The sequence below is a fragment of the Mauremys reevesii genome, linkage group 3 (assembly GCF_016161935.1).
Source record: "Mauremys reevesii isolate NIE-2019 linkage group 3, ASM1616193v1, whole genome shotgun sequence".
Classification (NCBI taxonomy): Eukaryota; Metazoa; Chordata; order Testudines; family Geoemydidae; genus Mauremys; species Mauremys reevesii.
The window spans coordinates 164,831,593-164,855,796 of record NC_052625.1 but is presented as its reverse complement, the minus strand read 5'-3'; the positions used below and the strand labels follow the sequence as shown (position 1 = coordinate 164,855,796).

At 39.0% G+C, this 24,204-nt stretch overlaps 1 protein-coding gene and 1 long non-coding RNA gene across 8 annotated transcripts in view; one reads left to right on the top strand and one right to left on the bottom strand.

Moving 5' to 3' along the window:
- Positions 1-13,671, top strand: part of FBXO9 (F-box protein 9) — a 45,136-nt gene extending 31,465 nt beyond the window's left edge. For 5 of the 6 annotated variants that reach the window (XM_039528409.1, XM_039528406.1, XM_039528408.1 and 2 more), the window contains 8 exons: positions 1,318-1,448; positions 5,438-5,552; positions 6,757-6,875; positions 7,177-7,267; positions 8,306-8,401; positions 9,470-9,563; positions 10,710-10,864; positions 12,258-13,671. In XM_039528409.1, coding sequence (XP_039384343.1) covers positions 1,318-1,448; positions 5,438-5,552; positions 6,757-6,875; positions 7,177-7,267; positions 8,306-8,401; positions 9,470-9,563; positions 10,710-10,864; positions 12,258-12,366 — 910 coding nt within the window. In that variant the 3' untranslated portion in view covers positions 12,367-13,671. The other variant, XM_039528411.1, reaches the window with a different exon arrangement.
- On the bottom strand, positions 834-22,848 carry LOC120400045. Of its 2 annotated transcripts, none has more exons than XR_005595492.1 (3): positions 22,600-22,848; positions 7,967-8,165; positions 834-2,876 (listed from the first exon to the last, which is right to left on the bottom strand). It is a non-coding gene; the product is annotated as an uncharacterized LOC120400045 (long non-coding RNA). The 2 variants fall into 2 exon arrangements; XR_005595493.1 differs by lacking the exon at positions 834-2,876 and adding an exon at positions 3,229-3,325.
- Between the last annotated feature and the right edge of the window lie 1,356 nt (positions 22,849-24,204).

Below are 24,204 nucleotides of genomic sequence, written 5' to 3'. Positions count from 1 at the left end.
TAGAAAACTGAGGAAGATAGTTGTTCAGGCTCCTGAGTGGCATGCGGGACCTGATCTGGTGGGCATGCTCAGAGGGTGCGTACTGGATTGGACTCCTCGTTGAATACACACAACAGGTTGGGAAAGGCATGTAGGAGGACCTCCACCCAGTGATTAGGCACTCATCCAGGATGTGGGAGATTCCTGGTTCAAGTACTCCCTCCTCCTGAGGGTGAGAAAGGATTTGAGCAGCAATCTGCCACCTCTCATGTGAGTTGCCTAACCACTGGGTTATGGGGTATTCTGATGCCCCCACCCCCTCAATTTCCTATATTGAAGTTATTCCACATTAAATGAATAATTGAATAATATTAATTGGGCCAGAAAGAGTTAGAATGACATTCTAATCTGTTAGAGAGACAAACTGGGTGAGAGAATATCTATTATTAAAAAAACTTTTGTTGGTAAAAAGACAGGCTTTTGAGCTTAAGGTACTTACTTCTCTCTATTGCTTGTATAGAAGCCCAGGTGCCTCACTCAGGCTTTGTGGATTAGTGTTGTTCCTGTGATTTTCTAGGTACCTAACATTTAGGTGCCACAATGCTCAGTGTCATAGTGTGAAAGTCCCTTTCTGGATCTGGGCCATAGTGTCTTTGTTGCTATCTTTTTCACTACTTCATAAAACTAATTTCCCAAATAATGCCAAATAACAGGATTTGTCCAAACCACTTCTTCTAAAAGATCAATATGTTGATGAGGAAAACCACAAAGGGATACTATTAGTTTTAAAATGTGACACCCTCCCCTGCCCCCAAAAAATCCTTATAATAATTACTATAATGAGCTCTATAAAATATAATTTACTTTTCACTGGTAATGCTGCTGTTTTATTTCTTATGTGCTGTTCATCTTAGATGACAAAAATAAATTAATTCTGTTAATATTTTGCTGCTCATAGACTAGCACAGTTCTTCAATGATTGTGTTGCACATACTGCAGGTGAATGTAAAAATCCAAACAGTGAAACTGCTTGGTTTGGGATTAAAAGAAAGATATTAACAAACATTTCTGTAGTTATTATACTCTCTTAAAAAGACATCCTTGTTTTAACAAAACCTAAATAAACCTGATTAGGCCTCTTTTTTTTTTTCTTCGCAAATTAGATTATCATTATGTGATAAGAAATCTTAATGACTATACTTTGATCTTAAGAAACACAGTAATTACAAAGTACAAATCAGAAATCATATCAAATGAGAAGAAAAGGTCAGTGTGAATACTAGATGTTGGCATGTTTTGTTCCAGTCTCAGGTTTTGTTTTATTTTTCTTTACTTTAGCATTGAGGATGGTGATGATGATGGCAAGATGGCTGATCTTTTGTCCTACTTTCAGCAGCAGCTCGCTCTTCAGGAATCCTCAGTCAAACTTTGTCAGCCTGATCTTGATGTCAGTCAGACTCATATCTCAGGTGTGAGATTAATTATGTCATAAGTTTGTAAGGAAGGAATTCTTAGAGGTATATTTTTGAGCTCAGCTTTAATAAAATGTCTTGTCTCTTTTTATTCTAAAATATAAATTTAAAGAACTTTCTTGTAAATGATTCAAGGTATCTATTTGTTCATTATTATAACTAGATGTATGGGAAGAAATCTCATCAACTGCTTTAACAGCTCTTTCTTAATACATATTCTGGCCTTGTTCCTCTAAGCTATTCCATGCAGGCAGAGACTCATGCAGGCTTGCAGGATCAGAACTTCACTTTGAAATTTACTTAGTTTGTTCCCTGGGAAGAATGTTCACATGCTACTTGTCTTCCTTACCTCTGACAGTTTATTGGGATTGGGAGAGGGAATAGGCTGACATTGATTTATTTTTGAATATAATATGGAAGGACTGTCTTAACACTTAAGCTGCAATCCTGAAAAGACATAAGCAGGTGTTCGTCTTACATACTGTAGAGTAGTCCTGTTGACTTCATGGGACTACCCCCAGTGTGTAAAAGTAAGTACATTTATAAGTCTTTGCAGGAGTGGCTCCTAATAATTGATTTCTTAACCTTTATTATTGTGCCTCTGACATATTTTTTTCAACGCTGCCATATACCTTTCCTTAACAGTGGATTTGTGTTTGGAAAAATGAAACAGTTTCACATTTTCTGGTACACATGAGTCTGCTACAATTATGTGAATGAAAGTGATTTGTTTTATGGGAAGTGGGTATTTTATATTTGATGATGGAGAGTATCAGATTCCTTTCAGTGAAAGCAAACATTTTCACAATTGTTATTATAAATGAATCCATTCACACACACATTAAAAAACTCTGGCCACCCTATTTTAAAATAGCCAGTGATTTTTGGGTGCCTCCATTTTGGGGCACCCAGCTTGACATCTAAGGAGGGGTCTGATTATCAGTGGGTAGGTGCTCAACACTTTCAGAAAATCAGACCCGTATGAAGCATCTCATTCTGGCTCCCCAAAATCACTGGTCACCTTTTGAAAATCTTAGCCTCACTACTTTTCAAAGGAAGCAAAATAGAGTAAATTTATGGAACTTCAGAACTTTGGCACTGTTTCTATTGTCTTCTGTGTTTAACTCATACCATTTAGAAAGACCATTTTTCTTCTTGATTTTTTGCCAAAAGAATTTGGAAGCTTGCACTTTGTATACCATATTATCATGAGATCCCAGACTGAGTGGGGGAAAGCCCCAAGCTCTCCTCTCCTGTTGGTATTTCTTCCTCAGTCTCTATGATATTCCTGCATTTTACTACTCTGCTGCTCTGCTCAGCTTGTAGTAGAGTTGAAAGTCACTAAAATATTGATCTGTAATCCATTTGTTAATCGGGTGAAGGATCACTATTGATCATTTCTGCAGCAGTCACAGATCTACTGGCCTAGGGAGAAAAGAAGCCTGGATGAGTGAGTGTGTGTGTGATATGCTGTAAACACATAAGACACACTCTCTGCCCTGAACTGACATTACTTCCTTACCTTTACAACACTGAAATGCCAGCAAAGAGTGCTTTAGCTGTAATTCTATTATTTTTCCCCATAACTAGTGTCCGGCATACAGAAAAAAATTAGAATGTGAGTGAGACCCAGAGAATGAGAGAACACTAGACTAATCAAAGATGGCAGTGGCACACAGTTTTTGTTTGTTTGTTTGTTTGTTTTTTTAGGGGGAGGAGTGATAATTAGTTCTTGGTGCAAGACAGCAGGGGAAGATCAGACTTCTACTACTTAACATAAATGCTTGATTTTTATTTCCCATCAAGAGTATAGATAATTTTTGTTTTTAGCAGATAAGATATTTATGATCTGGACAACATTCCTCACCAGTAGTCTAAAAAAAAACAAAAAAAAACCTTTAGTTTAATATTATACATTTGAACACATACAGTGGACAGATCATTTGAAATAATAGCTTTCTATAGTAGATGAAGATGTTCATAGTCATAGGGGCAAGTAGCAAAAATTCTATAACAAAATGCAAAACCAGCATTAATGAAATGTTATGGCTGTACAATTCTGAATAAAGGGAAGTCTGGAAAGTCAAAAGCTAAGGTACCATGTTCACTTGGCCATGTTGCATATCCTACATAAAGCATACATTTAACAATCAGTAACATGTTAAAGAACACAGGAATAAAAAAATTACTACATATTTACAACAGGGCTGCATTAACATTGCTGTCGGAAGATATGTACATTTCCAATCTCTTTTAATTGACTTGTGCGATCTTAAGTTTTTGCATTAGATTTCCTAGATCTTGCTAAAATAGAAAAGAATATAAGTATCCAGTTTCACGTGCTTTGGCCGACTGATGACTATCAAATGATAACCATTGGTGTTGTTCAAGTTAATAGGCCCCAGTTTGTCAAAGGCTCAAGATTTTTAAGCTTCTTTAAGATCTTAGCTGTGTAAGCAGCATATTACATTCTAAGGAGTTATAGCTAATGCACCTTTAAGCACTTAAGTTGCCAAAGACTTACTGGAGCCTGTTTATGTACTGTATTGCTATGCATGCATATCTATAGCATGCATGTGTGTGCAGTTATCAATGGTAAAGGAGCAATATAGTTGTTAATGTACCTGTTTTTTTAAATTACATGTGCTTCAAATGGTATTTTGACAGTATCTGCTACTAAATTAAGTTTTCAAAATAGAGAAAAGGCATGACTCCTCAGTTAGGAATAATTCCATGTTGAGTTTTAACTTCCAAAGTTCAGATGTTTGTATCTGGTGAACAAATAATCTGGTGTCATAAAAATAAGTATTCCCTCCCCACCCCATCTATCTCACTACTCAAATGGCTAAATGCTGTTTGCCCAAATTTTCCAGGAAAAAAGTCACCTAGGGCTGAGACCAAATATCAAAAAACTTCAATTCAAAAGAGAACTTTTTTCCAAAACAACATATAAAAACAGTTATAATTCAATAGAAACAGTTTTGTAGCTTTAACTACAGCATCTATTACTGGTGAACACTACACTTCTCTAGCTGTTTTTACTAAAAAGTGTATCAGAGCAGACTGAATAAATCTAACACTTGTCTTTTGTGAAATAGGTGTAAAGGTTATTTAGGAATCACTCAGCCCCAGGCAGTAGAAACAGCAGCTGCTTAATAGCATACAGCAACACTCTTAACAGTAAAGGTTAAGTAGTAAAGGTGATTATATCCAGCTAAAACTGCAGAGAAAATTTAGGGAGCTGGACTGCAAGTAGATGGAATACTGACTAAAACCCCCGAATTTTCTTACTCTACCTTTACTGTTATGAGAATTTTCCTAGTATTTTACTTGTCAATAACTTTGGTCAGGATCTTGATTTATTTATGTTTAAAGTCATTGGAAAGGGTCCTCAACAGTACCATGCTATCTGACACCTGGGTCTAATTGGCTTATTACTGACAGAGGGAGGAGTGATACAGTATTGATTCACCAGCACTACTTCCTGCAGGTTATACACGTTCCTAGTGGTGACCCATCCAAGTACTGAATTGCCTGAACCTACTTAACTTTTGAAGTCAGAGAATCATATCTTGGCTTCCACGCAAGATGTAAAACGTTGTGTAAGAAATAAAATGTTACTTTACATGTGTGATGTGCGCAAAGAGCTCTCTATATATTAAAGCCGCTGGAGAATAATTGTTTCATAAAATCAGTGATATGCCTGTTGTGCCCTGTAAAGATATGTAGCTGTATCTTTAAGACCACATCTAAAAAATATTTTGTTACCATGTCGTGTCTTTGCATTTGTATATTATGTGAAGTTCTTTATAGTGCATTATGTATTTTTATGTTAGGTATTTGGTTGATTATTCCCAGTCAAACTTGTTCTCTAATTTCCTGTGAAAAACAGGATTTTGGTAGCTATCAAAAATAGGATCAGGGAAATAATTTCTTTGATTATTATCACGTTACCATGTGATCACTTAATTATTTTCTGTTCACAGTGCTGCCTATGGAAGTGCTAATGTACATTTTTCGATGGGTGGTTTCCAGTGATCTGGACCTAAGGTCATTAGAGCAGCTCTCTCTGGTCTGCAGAGGATTTTACATTTGTGCCAGGTATAATTGAAACATTATCCATAAAGTGAGAGATTCACCTTCTGTTCTTTTGGGTGGAAAACAAGGAGCTTTTCTTAATCTTATTCTTATAACCAGTTTAAAGACTAAGATTATAGCTGTAGACATTTATTTAGGTAGAAAAAGTCTGTGTGGGAATTAAATGCCACCAGCAATTTTTTCAGCTTAATCAAATTGTCATTTTCTTGAGAATACAGTTTGTTTACCTTAACAACACGAGCAGAGACTGTATATTAGCTGTATAAACAGTTAAAATTGCCAAAAAGTACATTTTTGTGTGTAAAAACCCTGCCTCATAGATGAATGCTGTACTGGGACTCAGGATACCTAGGTTCTATTCCTGCCTCTACCATTGGCCTGTCGGTGACCTTGACCAAGTCTTTTTGCTTCCCTGTGCCTCAGTTTCCCCATCTGTAAAATGGGAATAATGATACTGACCTTTGTGAAGTGCTTTGAGATCTGCTGATGAAAAAACACTATATAAGAGGTTGGTCTTATTAGTATTGGTATATAAAGACTGGTAGTGAATCCATAGAGGAAAGCTGCCTGTATTAAGAAAATGTTTTTACTTTTAGGCTGTTACATCTATATATTAGGCTAAATCCTGCTCTATTTATTCATGAATAGTTCCATATTAAACTCCTGATAATACTAATCAGGTGCTCGAATACACCAATGATGTTTGTGGTGTAAATGTCTGGATAGATAGAAGCAATTAGTCTAATATAAGCTAATATGTTTTGGTGATATTTGAATGATGAGCAAGGAGTACCTTTACTCACAAAAGAGAGGACATATTGTTAAATGGAGTTGAGTCCTAAAATAATAGCCTGACTGTGATCACCATATAGACATCACAAAGCAATGCCAGGTTGTTTTTTTTTTTCTCACACACACACACACACACACACACACACACACACACACACACTTCTATGCTGTATTGTCACTGCGTCATATGTTGTACTTTTTGATGAGAAAATGGCTTTCTAGCTCCTCAGTGATTCCAAGTTCTGTGTGGTTTAATTATTTAGTAATTAAGCAGTCTAAGAAAAGTGCTTTTAACTCTATCCACACCCCATCTACCACTACGTTCTTAAAATTCCCCACTCGTCTTTTGTGCCTTGATATTGGAGTTCACCAAGGTGCTGTAAAGCTATGGGTTTTGCTTTTATATCTTCACTAGGGATCCTGAAATCTGGCATCAAGCCTGTTTGAGGGTTTGGGGCAGAAGCTGTAACAAACTTGTTCCTTATACCTCCTGGAGAGAAATGTTTCTGGAAAGGCCCCGTGTTCGATTTGATGGTAAGGAGTATTTTTGGAAACAGATGTCTTCATTGTTATGTATGATTTTGCCAGAAAAAAGTTGGGTAATTTTTTATTTCTGTCTAATTATATAGTGCCACAAATGTTAGGCCTTATCTGAATTCAGTTGGGTTTTGAATATGCATATAATCTTTAAAAGAACCTTCTTCCTCCTCTTTAGGTAATAAAAATGTAGCTGAAAACCTGTACAGCCATAATTTTTAATTTTGTATGTTTATGCACTTTTAAAAGATGCTTAAATATTTAGGTACTTATTTTCTTATTTGCTTCATTTCTGTAGGTGTGTACATCAGCAAGACAACATACATACGTCAAGGAGAGCAGTCTCTTGATGGTTTCTATAGAGCATGGCACCAAGTGGAATATTACAGGTAGAACTGTAGTAAACTGAGTGAGGGAAGTATTTCCCCCTCTCTTCAAGTACTGTTCATTCAAATATAGATCTCAATACTGCAAACACTAGTAGTTCAGTTGAGCTCAGTGAAATGCTAAGTGTGTAAAGTTACTTGGTGTAAGTATTTCCAGGATCAAGGCCATAAGGAATACTGTTAGATCTGGTCAATAGAGATGGGTTTAGAAACTAATTTTCCTCCTCAGTTGCACCTTCTGCTCATGTCGGTAAAACTAGAGCTTTAAAGATGCCACTGATTTCTCCCTCTTTACAAATCATTCCTTCCTTTGTGTCCATCAAAATAGTGCTCAGAAAGAAAAAAATGAGATCAAATAAAAGTTACTTTAAATTTTGTCATAACCAAGCAAGTAGATTTAAAGGCTGGGTTTTTTAAATCTGCCTTTTAACTCTTTCCAATTATTCATTCACTGCCTTTCTTAGCCTTCTCATTCCACTGTTCACATAGCTAATTGTTCTACTCTGCTGTCCCATCCTGAGTCTAAAATGAGCTACAGGATACCAGTCAATCTCATAATCATTCATATGATCTGGAAAGTATCAACCTGTATTTCTAGATTTGGTATCTGATCTTAGCAGATCTCAAATCTGATACTTAAGGTAGAGAAGCACCATCAAACAGACTTCAGATTAATGAGAGTTAAGAGCTAATTACACTTACCTCAGTGGGTATTGGGTAGGAAGAAGGTTCCCAAAGCTTATATAAGGTTCATCTTGACTTCTGGACAGTAGCTCCTTTTCTGTATTCCTCCTCTGAACAAAAGTTCTTAACTTCTGTGCTCTTGCAAAAGTCTGCATAGTTTCATCACGTGGTCTCCCAAACCAGGGCTTTTGGTTTCTGATGAGCTGTTTCTATGCTTCTGAAAATATGTGAAAATCTGTTTTTAAATGCCAGGAATTAGCATCTCTAATACTACACCTTTCTGTGAAGGGCTCCCATGAGAAAACAGAATGTCTACTACTTTTACCAAGTTTTTATTGTATAATTGTTTTTTTGCAGATACATGAGATTCTTCCCAGATGGTCAGGTAATGATGCTAACAACTCCTGAAGATCCTCAATCTATTGTTCCTCGTTTACGAACTAAAAATACAAGGTATGTTGAAATTGCACATTTGTCTGCCTCACTCCTTGTTTTTTACCCTGCAGAAAAAGGACACTTTTCATAGAATCACAGAACTGGAAGGGACCTCGAAAGATCATCTAGTCCAGTCCCCTGCACTCAGGGCAGGACTAAGTATTATGTAGACCATCCCTGACGGGTGTTTGTCCCACCTGCTCTTAAAAATCCCCAATGATAGAGATTCCACAACCTCCCTAGGCAATTTATTCCAGTGCTTAACCATGTTAACTCATGTTAGCCTCTAAATTTAGGAAAAAGTAAGAACAACGGAAACATCATTTATTGTTTCTATTGTGCCAGAGATATTCATAGTTCTTTACAGGAAAATACAAGACCTAGTCCCTGCTTCAAGGGACATTACAATTTAAGACCCTGATTCTGGAATCAGACATCTGATTGTAAGATCAAGGCCTGGGACAATGTCTGGAGAAACTCAGAGTGAACAGATGTAAGAGACCTGCACTGTTGGTCTTGTGATTTCAGGATTCCTCCCACCCCCAAGAAAGGCAAGGAAGTAGGAAAAGAGGGCAAATCGTGAAAGGCAATCTGAACAGAAGTGAACGTATAGGAAGGAGTTGAAGGAATCAAGGAAATATATTCGTTTTTCTGGGTCAAGGAGGATGTTTCCTCCTTGAAATGTTCCCATGAACTTGTTAAATTATTGTGGAAATGTGTTTGCATCTCTAAAACAATGCAGTTTTGAGCTATTTACATAAGAATTTGAAAGTGAAAATAACTGGAAATTGGATTTTAAAAAAACTGACTAGCCAATCTACTCTGTCCTACCTAAGAAAAACACTAAAAAGCAATTTTATGAACATTATAATTAATCACCTATAATAGGCCTGATGCTTTACAAAACACAGAAATATTCCCTGGGCCAAAGGCTTACATCCTTAAAATGGGCACACAAGTCAGTAATGGAAGGAAAAATAGATCTTACAACTATTGTCAGTCTTAATGCTTAGGTGTTTTTGTAACATAAATAAAAACTAGTATCCCTAACAGTACATGCTTGACACCATCCCTTTAACCTTCTAGAACTGATGCAATCTTACTTGGCCATTATCGCCTCTCCCAGGATACAGACAATCAAACCAAAGTATTTGCTGTATTAATGAAGAAGAAGGAAGAGGTAGGTACCAAAATAAAATATGGAGCAATAAGAGAACAAGAGGGTAAGGAGAGTGGGATTTTTTTTTCTTAAGGCTTCCCCACAATTGAGTCATTAAAGAGCATATGGAGGTGTGACTGTACCAGAGACTCGCTAATGAACTTGGTGCATGAAGTGATGTCAGATAAATTACCACACATTAGAGCACTTGTAAAATATAACAACTTACTTGTCTCCTTCCAAAAATATATTAACTTTCTGAAGCAAGAAAGCAGTCTCTCTGAATCAATATTATCGTGCCAAGCCTATTTGTTTGCTGTAAAATGACTTTGTTCACACTTAGACACCATTTCTCCCCCAGTAAGCCCTCTTCTGACAGCTGTTCCCCAAGCTTGATTGCTACACAAGGCCTGTATTAATTTATAACAGCCTTGCTAAATTTAAAAAGATGTGTATCCCCAGCTCACAAGATGGTGGCATGAGAATTAAGTCAGAGGAAGAAGAAAAAAGTGGAAGGAACAGCAAAGATCTTTTTATGACATCACCCTTCATCTGTAGGAAACTTATTTCTGTAGCATTAAATAAATGAATCTAAATAATCAATACCTGGTCAAGAATTTAACTGGGAATAACTTTCAACAACAGATGTTGCACAAAAAAAGAAACACCTATAGTAAGTGGCGTCAAAGTAATGACAAGGTTGTGGTATTGTACATGCAGCTAACTTAGTCTCAGTTTTTCAAACTCAATATAGGGTTTGAGGAGAAATTTTATTTTCTATGAAATCCTGCTCCATATGTAGCTTGGTATACGTTAAACAATTTTTCAAGTAATATTACTACTAAATTCTAGAGTTTCCTATGTATAGTGTAGGATATGTGCTAAATAAGGAAGTGGTAAAACGTGCTAAGAGTTCTGAGGTTTAAACAAATGACTTGAAAATAAAATAATTATGGTCTTAGTTTGGCATTTTGTTATCACTCTTTCCTTCTAAGAACTTAAAGGATCACTACTTTTTGGCAATGTAAATAAAAGTATCCTATATATGAAGGCATGGAGTTTTTGCTGTTTCAGGATCTGTCTTCACGCTTATTTAAAGTGTTATGATAAACCATGGTAGTGCTGCATGTTCTTTGTGTGTCACTAAACTTTGTGTTTATTGTACAGAAACCAATTGACTACCACAAATACAGGTATTTCCGCCGTGTTTCTGTACCAGAAACAGAGCACAGTTTTCATGTAGGACTACAGCTGTGTTCCAGTGGCCGCCAGAGATTCAACAAGCTTGTTTGGATACATCATTCTTGTAACATAACTTACAAGTAAGTTAATAAATTGAGAACAAGAGCAAGGAAAGATGTTTGTGTGTAATAAGGCCGGAAGCATTCATCTATTCAATGATAAAATGAGTTTTGTGGTTTAAACAAATGACTTGAAAATAAAATTATGGTCTTGATTTGGCATTTTGTTAGCATTCTAAGAACTTTACAGGATCACTACTTTTTGGCAATGTAAAGTATGGGAAAGTATCCTAAACATGAAGGCATGGAGTTTTTGCAGTTTAGTAAGATTTGTGAATAGTATTTGATCTTCTGTACTCGGCAATCCTAAGCAGAAATATTTTTGTTCCTAGTGGAGTAATGTGCCCAACTACTATGTCTGGCTGTGAGAGAGATGAGCAGATGACCCGTGGCATACCCACTAACCCAGACCTTTGAGTTGTAGGGGCACAGAGGGCTGTGGTCACTACTCTTGCCTGTTGACTATAGTAGCAGCAGCCATAGCTTGGCTACCCAGATGTTCCTGAAGCTGAATGGTGGGGGAGAGAGTGATGCCCCCCAACTCTTTTATACTACCCCATGTATAGGTTTTCTGCTCCGGTTTTGCGTAGGGACCAATTCTTAGTGCACTGAGCCTGCAGTTGATCATGAATGAGCAGAATGATGGTCTCTGTGGTGTGTGTGGTGGTGGGGGGGGGGAATCCCACTTCAGGGAAGTTAAGTAGTTGATATTTTCAACCTGAGTTAGCCTTAAAAAGATTTTAACTCTTACACTGTGACATTGTGTTTTATAGGAGTTGTTCACTTGTTGGACAGCACAAGGGCTATGCACCATTTAAGTCCCAATTAAACCCTCCAAACAGGGCTTACATGGTGTATAGCCCTTATGCTAGACTTCAGCCAACGGGCAAATTTCACACTGGTGCAGAACAACAGTGTTGCACAAATCAATTTGTATAGGTCAGGAGGCTATCCTCGTGCTAGAGAGCATAACTGGGAATCTAACTCTGTGAGCATTAAATAAGCTAATAGATATATCACTTTACTGTAGTATAGAGCCATGATTCTCACTGAAGCATGCATATATGGTATTTTTACATTAAACATTCCTAGCTGCGGCTGCTTTACTAGGGCAATATCCTCCTCCTTGTATTCCAAATTTTGAATCCTATATCAGGAATGGAAAGTATAATGCAGTGTGGAATGTCATTGCTTATCTTGATGATCATTTTATTAATAATACAAGCACATACTGGATAGACAGGAGATGGCATTATATGTACGAGGTTAGCTTGTGTGTCTGTGGCTTTGTGCACACTTTGCATTATGAAAATACTGGATTACTCCTTATCACTCCCCTGAATACAGGATTGAAGGATTTAAATGGCAGTTTATATTTGATGAAGGTAACTCACTTTTGTACCATTCTTTGTAGGTCTACTGGTGAGACTGCTGTCTCTGCTTTTGACATTGACAAGATGTACACCCCTTTGTTCTTTGCACGAGTGAAGAGTTTTACTGCATTTTCAGAAAAGCCTCTGTAAGAAACACATCTCTCCTTTTGCAACTCTTGCATGATTAAAAGATTAGAGCAAATGAGCACTTAAGTTATAAATCTGTAAATATTTGAAACTTATTTTAAAGTTCTGGGAATCTTTTTGGAAGAATATATACTGGTAATATGTTCTATTTGATTTAGGGTGGCTGGGTTTTTATTGTTTTGAAATCAAGCTTATGAATTGTTTAACATTTATGTTGTGAAAAGACTTTGATAACATGAAAAGTTTTTACATGTCACTTTTCATACAGATTTATGAACCATTCTCTAAAATGCGAGTCTTCATCTGCCTATGCACCTTAATGATATTTCAGTCCAGGAAGAATTATAATAGAAAAACACTTGCTGTACATGTGACTTAGTGTGTGTGCGCTTTGGTGAAGGCTCAAAATGTGAAATAAGTTGTCCTACATCTGTTTAAAACTGTGTGACTTGAGAAAATAAATGTTTCTTTTAAAGTAAATGTATTTTGTTTGCCTTTAAGAAATGACAAATTAAGTGCAAAGAAACCTGAAAAAGTGTGAAGTTCAACCATAAAATTCAGCCAAACCATGGTGATACTGCACCATAAATGTAGTCTGATCTTGATAGCAGCCCAGTAGAGCCTACCATCTCAGGGTGGCAGACCACTGTCAGGATCTGTAAGCCAGCCACAAGGGGCAAATGGCTGGCTTTCTCCTCTGTGGTCTAGGGAAGGGCTCCTGGAGTGCATGGTTCTGCTGGGGTGGTGTCATAGTGCAGATGTCACTAGTGTGCTGAATTTGAGTATGCACTGTTCAGATTTAATTGTGCAAATGAGAACAGGGCTCACTCAAACATGTTTGTTTGTATTTTGTTGTTAATCCTTCATCTAGCCCTGCTACAGAAACTGTAAGTTCATTGGGCATTTGTCATTCTTATTAAGTTAACTTCTGGGGCTGCTACAGATTTTCAGGTACCATGTGTACCTAAAGTGTTCCTTGGATTTTCATGCAGATACTGTATGTGGCTTCTCCTGCATATATAATTTGGGGATTTGGTGCAGATACCGTATGCTGCTTATGATAAAGACATAGTTTGGGTTCTCAAACAACTAAAGCTTCTAAATGTTTTTGTTCTACTAGATTTATAAGTAATTCCTTATAAATTTACCTTCTGAACAACTCATTTCACAATACTGACTAGGAATTAAAGGGGATGCAAGTACAAAATGCTGTTGAAAGAACTTTACTTGTTCCGTAATTTGTAAAGTGTACCCTTGCATGGAGCTACACAGTTAAAATACATCAATAAATTAGCATTTTGCAAACAATTAATTGCTATTTCTTAATGTACCCATAAGTCACTAACTTTTTTTCACATAGTAAAACATTCTGCATTCAGTAAGGAGCCTATACAATACACTGTTTTCAGTAAGGAGTACATTGTGTTACAGCATGATTGAGAGAAGTAAAAATATCAGTTGCTTTAAAATCTCAGTTTTTGGTCTTCAGGATAATGAAGTTCTGTCAAGTACATAAACTAGGAGTGCCTGTTACGAAGTTATCCATTGTAAGGGTTATGATTAAAGCTCTGATTTTTAGATTACCTTTAACTAGTCCACAAATATCATCTGTACATAAAGAAATACCAGTTTGACTTGTATGAAAGAGGTTAAAGATGATACCAACTTTTTATTTAGGTGACATCAATAGTTCTTGATTTGGTAGTTTAGTGATACTTCAAGCTTGTTGCACATATGCACTGTGTAATAATGTATGTAACCTAACCCTATTTGAGTCTTTAGCCTGTACAATAAAAGCAATCTGAGGCTTACAAGCCAAGGCTTTAAAAACACTATATCTGACATTTACCTGCTGCTTCTGATCTTTTGTTTGTTAGATTTCTTGTACACATACACTTCTGAGGCTTAAGTCTGGGGGTAATTTCAAGGCTGGCACATGTCCTGTTGCACAGTAACCACGGCATGGTATAGTTTCAGAATCTAATCACTAGCGCAGCTTTACAGCGGAGGTTCTCATTTTTTCCATACTAAAGAAACACCAGGACTCTTCTCTCCACCTAGCTGGGAAGTCGCTAGTACTGCCTCCACATCCCATTTAGTAATATGGGAAGGTCAAGGTGGTTTGCCAGCAACAAAGGCGACTAACGCTTGTTCACATGCTAGTATTATATAAGTATTGTAGTATATAAGTATATTTGTGACAAGCAAAGATATTGATTGTTTGGTCCTATATTTTTACTCAGCCCATCAATAATGTTATTGTCTGTCTACCAATTTTTAACGACCCATGGTGTGGCCTCCAGCTATTAAGGAAATATGCTCTTACATCTAGTATTTCAAAACAGTTGTCCCTCAAGACTTCATGTGCTAAATCAGCAGTTAGGGACAATAGTAAATATAGTCAACATGCTGAAGGGGCATGTGGTTTTCAAGTTTACTTGTACATCAGTAGCACCCAGGCAGAGGCCATTCCCCCCAGTGGGCTTTCCTGCTGAATTAAGACAAGATGTGACAAGGGGGTGTAACAAACAGAGGGAGGACAGTTATAACAATGATAATGAACATATTGTTGCATGTGCCTAATAATGTATCATTGTGGGTTGGATCAACGACACCCACATTCAGTATCTTAAAGGAAATTTCTGCTCCTCAGCATTTGGTCCACAAACAGATTTTCTGATCACAAAAGGAACAAGAACCTTTTTTTTTTTTTTTTTTTATGGCCTGGAAGCTTCTACTAAATGCTTTACCACAGGGGCCAAATAAGATTGAATCTTACCTGGTTGACTTGATCTGAGTACCATCCCCCCCCCCCCATGTCTGACAGATCTAATAGAGAATAAAAGAAATTAGTGGTCCCACTCTGTTATACAGTCAGCGTACTTTGTATCTGTTAGAGCAGTGTTTCTCAAATTGGGGTCTACAAGGGTACTCCAGGTGGTCTGCGGGCCCTGCTGATCAACTCTTCCCCCCACTTCCCTCCCGCAACTCCTCCTGCATGGTGGGGGAACAGCTGTTCAGCGCGTGCAGGAGGTGCTGGGAGGGAGGGGAAGGAGCTGGGATGGGGCATGCTTGCGGGAGGGGGCAGAAAGAGGTGGTGAAGAGGAGAGGCGGGGTGGTGGGGGCAGGGCCTGGGGCTGAGCGAGGGGCTTGGAAGTCTGAAGAATTTTGAATAAAAATGGGGTTCCTCGGGTTGTTAATGTTTGAGAACCACTGCTTTAGAGCGTAGAGCTAGTGTGGTCTAATGGCTGGAGCACAGGAGTCAACTTTAGGGCCCCAATCCATAAATGTGTTTGGGTGCCTAATCCCCAGATTTAGGCACCAAAATCCCATTTTTAGGCACCACTGCACTTCATTGTAGAGTCACTTGTGTCCATCTTCTGCCACTTCATGGATCACTAGTTCAGGCTTAGGCACCTATCTTTACGTCAGGAACGGGAGTTAGGGCACATCCCTTTTGTGCACATTTCCCTGTGGCTGCCTTCGGTAGCTCCCCCTTGGCACGCTGGCTTTGTGGGTTGCATTCTTCGGTCCCTATCTCAGGCTTTGTGGATTGCAGTAGTGTTCCTGTGATTTTTTTTTTCTAGGTGCCTAACAGGCATTGCAATGCTCTGCATTACAACACCTAAGTCCTTTTATGGATTCAGGCCTACTTACTTCTAAATTCTCAGCTCTGCCACTTACTGTTGGGAAGCAATGTGATAAGAATTAGGCCAATGCTGAGTTCTTCTGAAGATCCCATCCTTAACTTTTGTCTCAGTTTCTCCATTTGTAAAATATGCAATGTTACCCTGCTTCAGTGGATGGTGCAAGGGTTAGTTACCGTATATTCCGGCGTATAAGACGACTTTCTATATTAAAAAACAACCCCCAAAAATCGGGGTCGTCTTATACGCCGGGTATAAACAGCGGGCGGCTGGGATTTAAAAGGCTCTGGGCTCCCTGCCGCAGCGGGCAGCCTAGAGCCCTCTGACTCCCCGCCACGGCTGGGATTTAAAAGGCTCTGGGCTCCCCGCCGCAGCGGGGGGGTGGGGGTGGGGGTCGTCTTATAGGGCGAGTATAGACCAAAACCTATATTTTAACTGTAAAATTAGGGGGTCGTCTTATACGCCCCGTCGCCTTATACGCCGGAAAATACGGTAGTTAACATGAGTAGTGCTCTGTGAAATGGTAAGCATTGAATAGTGGTGCTAAGTGTTACTTCCTGTACATAAAATATTACACTAATTGCAAAAGCTAATTCAGCTATTATGTACAAATCAAATTTATTGCATTAAAAGACAAAAGCTTTCTGAAATTGCATGCACTATAGATCCTGTATCATGTCAGTGAAAAAAAAATACAAAAACATTTTAAAGGGAGCATTATCAAGTGTACTTTGGCTCACTTAAAATGTTTAAAAGCAAGCAACAGAATAGCAATAGAAATGGATACATAATTAAAAAAAAATTTCAGTGGAATCAGTTTTGATTAAAATATATTCCCCTGCAATGGATGTAACTACAACATTTGGACTAAACTACAACTTAGGACTAAACAAAGACTGTGAATGGCTTGCCAATTACAGAACCAGTTTCTCCTCCCTTGGCTTTCACACCTCAGCTGCTGGAACAGGGCCCCATCCTCCCTGATTGATCTAACCTCGTTATCTCTAGCTTGCTTCTTGCTTGCTTATATATACACACCTGTCCCTGGAAATTTCCACTGCTTGCATCCGAAGAAGTGGGTATTCACCCACGAAAGCTCATGCTGCAAAACTTCTGTTAGTCTATAAGGTGCCACAGGATTCTTTGCTGCTTCTACAACATTTGCAACAGCTCACCAGTGCAAGAGAATGTGAAAATGGTGAAACTGACTAGACTATTTATTTTCATTGCCCAAGCAGAGAAAAATACAAAAAGAAAACTAAAAACTAGTGAGAAGTAAGTTTTTTGAAATTAGGCCTACTTTAATAAGATTATTAATGCATGTAATTAAATGTGAATTTTAACTGGATAGTACTGTCCAGGCTCTATTTAATTCTGAATTGCAGCTTTGCTGCCTCAGGATAAGTCTGGCTGCTTTTCAAGGTAAAATAACCTCTTACACAATAGCTGACCTAAAAGAAATAGAACAGTTAATGCTATGCTGTAAACTTTTATCTTGTTGGCAATTTAGCCATGGGGCTGTTATGTAGCCCCTAATTGAGCCTTTAAAATCAGTTCAAAATTGCTAGTCCGTCCTGAGGAATAGCAATTCTATTGCTTCAGCTGGGACAGAAGAGCTGGAAGCTACCATTAAATGGAGTCTTTGGACATGAATAAATGTTGCTGGTTTTGTACAGTTTAGCCCAAGATAGTTTTAGATGTCTATGTTTGAAATTCCTTTAGAAACCCTTTACCCTAACCCATACACACAGGCAGAAAAGCACTAAATATGTTCTTTAAAAGGGACACTGTCAAAAGGGTAACCAGCTATATTTCAAGGAAATAAAGGGACAAAGCTTAGTTTTAAGGAACACAGTATTATTTATAGCAAAAATCACAAAATGAAAGATAATTGCATTTGAAAACATACTTTTCACCTATTCACATGCATCAAGTCTTAGAAGATATAGGTAATGGGACATTCTGTATTTGAAAAGAAGGGCAATTTTGTAGTTAAGTTGCTGGACTGGGAATCTGCAGGCAGCTTTGCCATTGACTTTTGGGTGACCTTGGGCACGCCATTTAATCTTGCTGCCTCACTATTCCATTGTCAAATGAGGATACTACGACCTGTCTACCACACAGAGGTGTTCTGCTACTCAATTAATGCACGGGAAGTACTCAGATACAGGAGCGAGGGGGACCTAGATGGAAAATACGAAGAGCAGTCACCCTACTATCTAGTTAAATATAACCTAATAGAAATGTTTCCACCTATATATTGTTTTAAAACAACTAAACATCTCTCTAGATTGTTTACAGCCCAAACATTGCATGCTGAGGACCTGAAAGTGAGACTGTCTTCCTTGATATTTGATTGGCCAATCTGAGCGAAGTGCAGAAAGTGAACAGCCAACATCAATAGTGACTGATAAAAATAAATAAAATATAAACTTTCTAATGATGAGGTTATTGTCAAAGAAATTAGTTAGTTTACAATATACGACTTTTAAATTGGCATTGTCCTGTTTTAATCATCTGCTGCAATCCAGCAGTGGACAGTGCCCTCAGTGGGGCTTTCTGACCTGAGCCATTATTGCAAACTGAGCATATTGCTTTGCTGCCACTAGGTGGCGCCCCAAACTTTAAAATTCTGTTTTGTACAGTACTTGATAAAGTCTAAATATACATTCGTTCATACCCCCCTCCTTTGAAAATAATTGAATGTTCCAGTAATAATGATAACACACAGCAAGTTATGACTTAGCATCTGATCTAACCCTAGGCAAGTGCCAAGTGTCCAGATGGATAGAAAGGTGCATTGTGAAGGTACTCATGGTGTTGCAACCCCTTCAGCACAGAACTACACGTTCCCCACTTATCATTCCTCCTTACTGGAGTGGAATAAATATAAAATGGTGCAACTCCCTGCAGCCACCAAAATCCTCCCCCTTCTAACTATATTAATATAGTGAGAGCTCCCACTCCAGATACCTGGTTGTCAAGTTGTTCCCCTGAAAGTCTGCTAAGCCAGTTACAGAAATCACGAAGGTCTCCAAACTTTGCATATAGTGCAACAAATTTTGGGTCACCAACACAGCCTTAATGCACAAGTCTCCCTTTGCATTAGTATAAAGTAAGAGAAACTGCCATTGAAGGCAGTGGGGTTATACCACCGTCAAACTGTGTGAGAGAAAGGCAAATCAGGTCCAATATGAATAGTTAGGCAGAGATGCTAGAGTTGCTGAGAAACCAGAATACAAAGGAGCAAATAAATCATTTATCAGCAAAAACAGCAAAAGTTTTTTAAAAGTTAAAGCATGAGGTTGTGGGGGGGAGGGGCTCTAGGCTGCCAAAAGTGTCTACACTAGACTTTTTCAGACATATAATTCCCACTTTTTCACCAGTGGTACCAGCAATGACAGACCTCAGGTTTTTAACCATCATGTCATCTAACCGTGCCCAGAGTAGTATTAACAAACTCAGTGGTAAAAAAATGCACAAGCTCACCTGAGCCATGGCATCAATCCATCTTCTACAGGTACTAACAGTGGTGGAGTCGCACCTATTGGGAATTGTGGCTGAAAAATTCTACTGCACACAAGGACCCAGCATGGCTGGTACCAAACTGTATTAGGAACAATTTTAGCTGGAGATGTAGTTAAACTTAGCTTAATTGCTGTTCTCTAACATGGGTAAAAGGCTTAATAGGTGAAAGGATTAGTATATAGTGTTGTTGAAGCCGTGTTGGTCCCAGGATATTATATTAATAGCAAGCGATCCCAGCCTAGACACTGGATGTCAAGTGACGTCCTTCCTCCAGAAGTCAACCTACATAATGCTTTCAAAAGATGAGTCGGAGCTTAAATTCATACTTTTGCTAGACACTAAAAATCATGGCCTGAATAGAGACACTGGATTTATGGCTTATTACAACAAGCTGTAACCCACTAACAACTCTCCTGCTTGGGTGCCGCCTCCCATCCTCTGCTCCCTTTCCCCCCTATGACTGGAGGGGTGTAAAAGGCCTCTTCACCTTGAATGGTCCCTTAAAATATGTTAACTACTTATACTAATCAGTCTGTTCCACCTTGTATTTAGCTGTGACACTCTGAATAGGTTTCCCATACCGAACAAGAGCTCTGTGTAGCTCAAACACTTGTCTCTCTCACCAACAGACGTTAGTCCAGTAAGAGATATTACCTCACCCATCTTGTTTCTCTTAAGGATTAGTACACATTGCTGGGGCAATTAGCTATCAGGCTGATTCCATATGGGTCTCCCACATCCTATGTGATTTTTCTGACTATTGGTGGCTATTCTGGGGTAGTTGGTCAGTCGGTCTCTCTCCCCCCGCCTCCCCATTCCCTCTCTTCCAGAAATTCTACTCAGGACCTGAGAAACCTTCCCCACAAAATAGTCATCAAAACCAATACGTTTCCTTGAAAAGCATCAGTTTCGATGAACTGGCATTATGAGATAAAAAAAAAATTTAATTGAAAAATTCCTGACCAGCTCTACTGGTAATAACAGTGGGAAGGTTGTTCTTTTAACTGTCTGTATGCTATGAATAAAAAGTTGCCCAAAAGTGAAGTTGTTCAATCTGAAGCTAGTTCCTTTCTGTAGTGTGGCCTTTTAAGATAGATTAAAAAAATCTTGAAGAACCTGAAAAACTACAGAAAATATGAAGACAAAAATGTTTGTCTGGGTATGTAACTATACAGGGAGGTTCTGAATCAGGTTTTACTTCTTCGTTTTCAAGGGGCTCTAATTAAGAGGTCTTTTATGGTAGCAAGATCATACACTGGACAGTAAATGTATATGATTACCACACTTCACTAGTGTAAAATTTCATCTTAAGGGCACTGTTTGGGCTAATCAGTTTGTGATCTTTGAGCTTTGGAAACCACCATTTCTGATTATTTTACACTGTGTCCTGCTCTGTTGCCCCATGAGGCCTTAAAGATCTCTTTGCATTTGACACATATACATGAATTAAGCCTCACAGCACCCAGAAGTGGAAAGAAAAGTCCTGTTTTACCGACAAGAAACCAGAGGCACATGCTGGGATTTTCAGAAGAGCCTAAGGAAGTTAGGTGCCAACCCCCCTTAGTTTCCAGGGGGATTTGTGCTCCTGTATCACTTGGGCACTTTGGAAAATTCTACCCACAGAAAGGCTAAGTGACTTTCTAAGGAACCTGTTTCTCGACTAGGCTTCAAGTTCAAGGGTACTGGTATTTTGCAGTTATATGGTTGCAGAATGTTGTCACAAAACTGAGATATTGTCCTAGGATTCTGACAATATTTCCCTCTGAGTGTCCTCTAGAAATCTCCATTCACTGCTCAGTGCAAGAGAAGACTAGTTGGCATATAGCATAAGCACAATCATTAGGGGATGGGGGACTGTTTTGAGGAAAAACTACAAAAATGTATGATTTGTCTGAAGGATGACTGACTATTGAGACCAGTCAAGAATCCACCCTGACATGGTCCTCTCTTAAGTTGCCTTGCCTAGTGCAAGAGAAATGTCATCAAATTGCACTTGCCACCAGATTGGTTGTTATTTGTGGATATTTCTTTTTTATTTCCATGTTTTACATCAGCTAACTAGGAGTTTGCATCAGTTGTTATGGTAAAGTTAATCTCTGCACGACTGAGGTTGAGAAAATTAGGTCACTCAGTGCAACCATGCTGGGGATGTTATATTCAGTTCTGGTCACTGTATGCCCAGAAAGATTACCACAAACAGGAAAGTATTCAGAGGACAACAGCAAAATGTCTAGGGGGCTGGAGGAAATGAGTTATAAGAAAAGTACTAAATATGTATTCACTTACAAGAAACACTGGAGTTAAGACCACTGCTGCTCAATACTGCCTTCTCCCCACCTCCTTCTGGAAGGTACAACTTCAACCCCCCAAATGTTAGGAAACCATACAGTTTCAGAACACTGGAAGAAGGCTAATGTTGTGCCAATATTTAAAAAGGGTAAACAGGCTGATCTGGGTAATTATAGACCTTGATCCCGTGCAAGATAATGGAGCAGCTGATACAGGACTCAATTCATAAATAATTAAAAGATGGTAATGTAATTAATACTAATCTGCATGGGTTTATGGAAAATGGATCAAACTAACTTGATATCTTTTTTGCTAAGAGTACAAGTTTGGTTGATAAAGGGCATTGGGTTGACATAATATACCAGTACTTAAACTTCTATTAGGCATTTGACTTGGAAGCACGTGACATTTTGATTAAAAAACTAGAAAGATATAAAATTAACATAGCACACATTAAATGGATTGAAAGCTAGCTAATAGGTCTCAAAATGTAACTGTAAATAGGGAATCATCATTGAACCCAGTGGGGTCCTGCAGAGACCAGTTCTCGGCCCTCCACTATTTAACAGTTTTACCAATGACCTGGAAGAAAACATAAAACCATCACTGATAAAGCATGCAGGTGACACAAAAATGGTGGGAGGGATAAATAAGGAAGCAGACAGGCCCCTGATACAGAGCGGCCTGGATTACTTGGTGCAAGCAAACAATATGCATTTTAATATGGGCAAATAACATACTTCTAGGAACAGCGATTGTTGGCCGTACTTACAGGCAGGGTGGAGATGCGGGGGGACTCTATCCCAAGAAGCAATGAGGCTGAAAAAGATTTGAGGATCATGGTGGGTAATCAGCTGAAAATGAGTGCCTGGTGTAACAGTGATGGGGTATGCCAGGCCTTCCTGCTTCCCTGATGGAGGCCCCATTGTTCTGCTACACTCCACCTCAGGAAACAGCAAGGTGAGAGCAAAAGAGCAGTAAAGTTGGGTCTTCTAGGCCTGCCTCACAAGACATCACTAGAGCAGCCATTTTAGGAACTAGAGTGGCCTGGTTCTCCAAGAGCCATAAGGGCTAGCAACAGCCAATCAGAGCCCTGCAGGCTCAAATAAAAGTAGCTGCAGGAACTTAACAGATCAGTTCCTGGCTGGGACTGGAGGAATGAAGAAGGGTGCTCGAGAAGAACCTGAGACCCCTGAGCCAGGACTACAAATAAGAGCCTTGTAGGAAGGAGCCTAGAGAAATCCCAATGATGGATGGGACTAAACAGTTTATGGCTGCTGTGTGCAAGGTCCATGGGTTAGAATCTGGCATAGTGGGTGGGTCTGGGGTTCCCCCACAGGTAAAGTTATATAAACCCCAAAAGGGGACAAGGCTTATCTGAGAGCCTGAACAAAGTGCTGAATTTTAAGGGCCCAGAGCTAGGGCTGAAGACATTAGCAATGTAAAATAGACCATTTAGTTATTGCACTCTTTGGTACCCCCAATGGAGTTCATTCAGCCTTGGTAATGTTACTAGAGGGTCAAGCCACTGAAGACCTACCAAGGTCAGCCTTCAAGGGGCACCAGGGGTGAGAAAAGGACTATAATACTGCACCTCACTGCTTGGAGGAGCTCAAGAGGGTGAGTGCCCTGTTACAGCAATATTGTGGCCAAAAGCACTAATTTAATTCTTGGATTTGTAAACACGGGAATCTCAAGTAGGAATAGAGAGGTTATTTTACCTCTGTAGTTGGAACAGGTATGGCCGCTACTGAAATACTGTGTCCAGTTCTGGTGTCCAAAGTTCAAGAAGGATGTTGATAAATTGGAGAGGGTTCAGAGAAGAGTCGAGAGAATGATTAAAGGATTAGAAAACATGGTTCAGTGATAATCTTCTCTTTGAGTCTAAAGGGTGACTTGCTTACAATCTGTAAGTGCCTACCTGGGAACAATGAGATAATAAAGGATTCTTCATTCTAGCAGAGAATGATATAACAGGATCCAGTGACTGGAAGAGTGGGGGAGAACTCTAGGCCAAGGAACCCTGTGAGGCTAGAATCCCAGTAACTATCTTCTGTGGGTGGAGGAGCCTGGTTCCCTGGGAAGTAAAAACTCCCCAACTGAGATCATCAGAAGCAGCACTGAGTGAAATGGTCATTACACACCCATTGCCTCAGGACCTCTCCGACAGCAGCACCCCCAGCTGGCTGTTTGCTGAGGGGAAGGAGGTGGGTGGAGAGCTGAGAAGGAGGCTGGAGGACACTGTGTAGGGAAGAGGCAGGAGACAGGGAGATTGATTGGTTTGGGGAATCACTGAACTTGACTAGGTATGGGTAAGTCTTCAATGGCAGGTGTAGGTGAAAGAGCGTGAGTGTAGGGGCACATATTAGGTGAAACC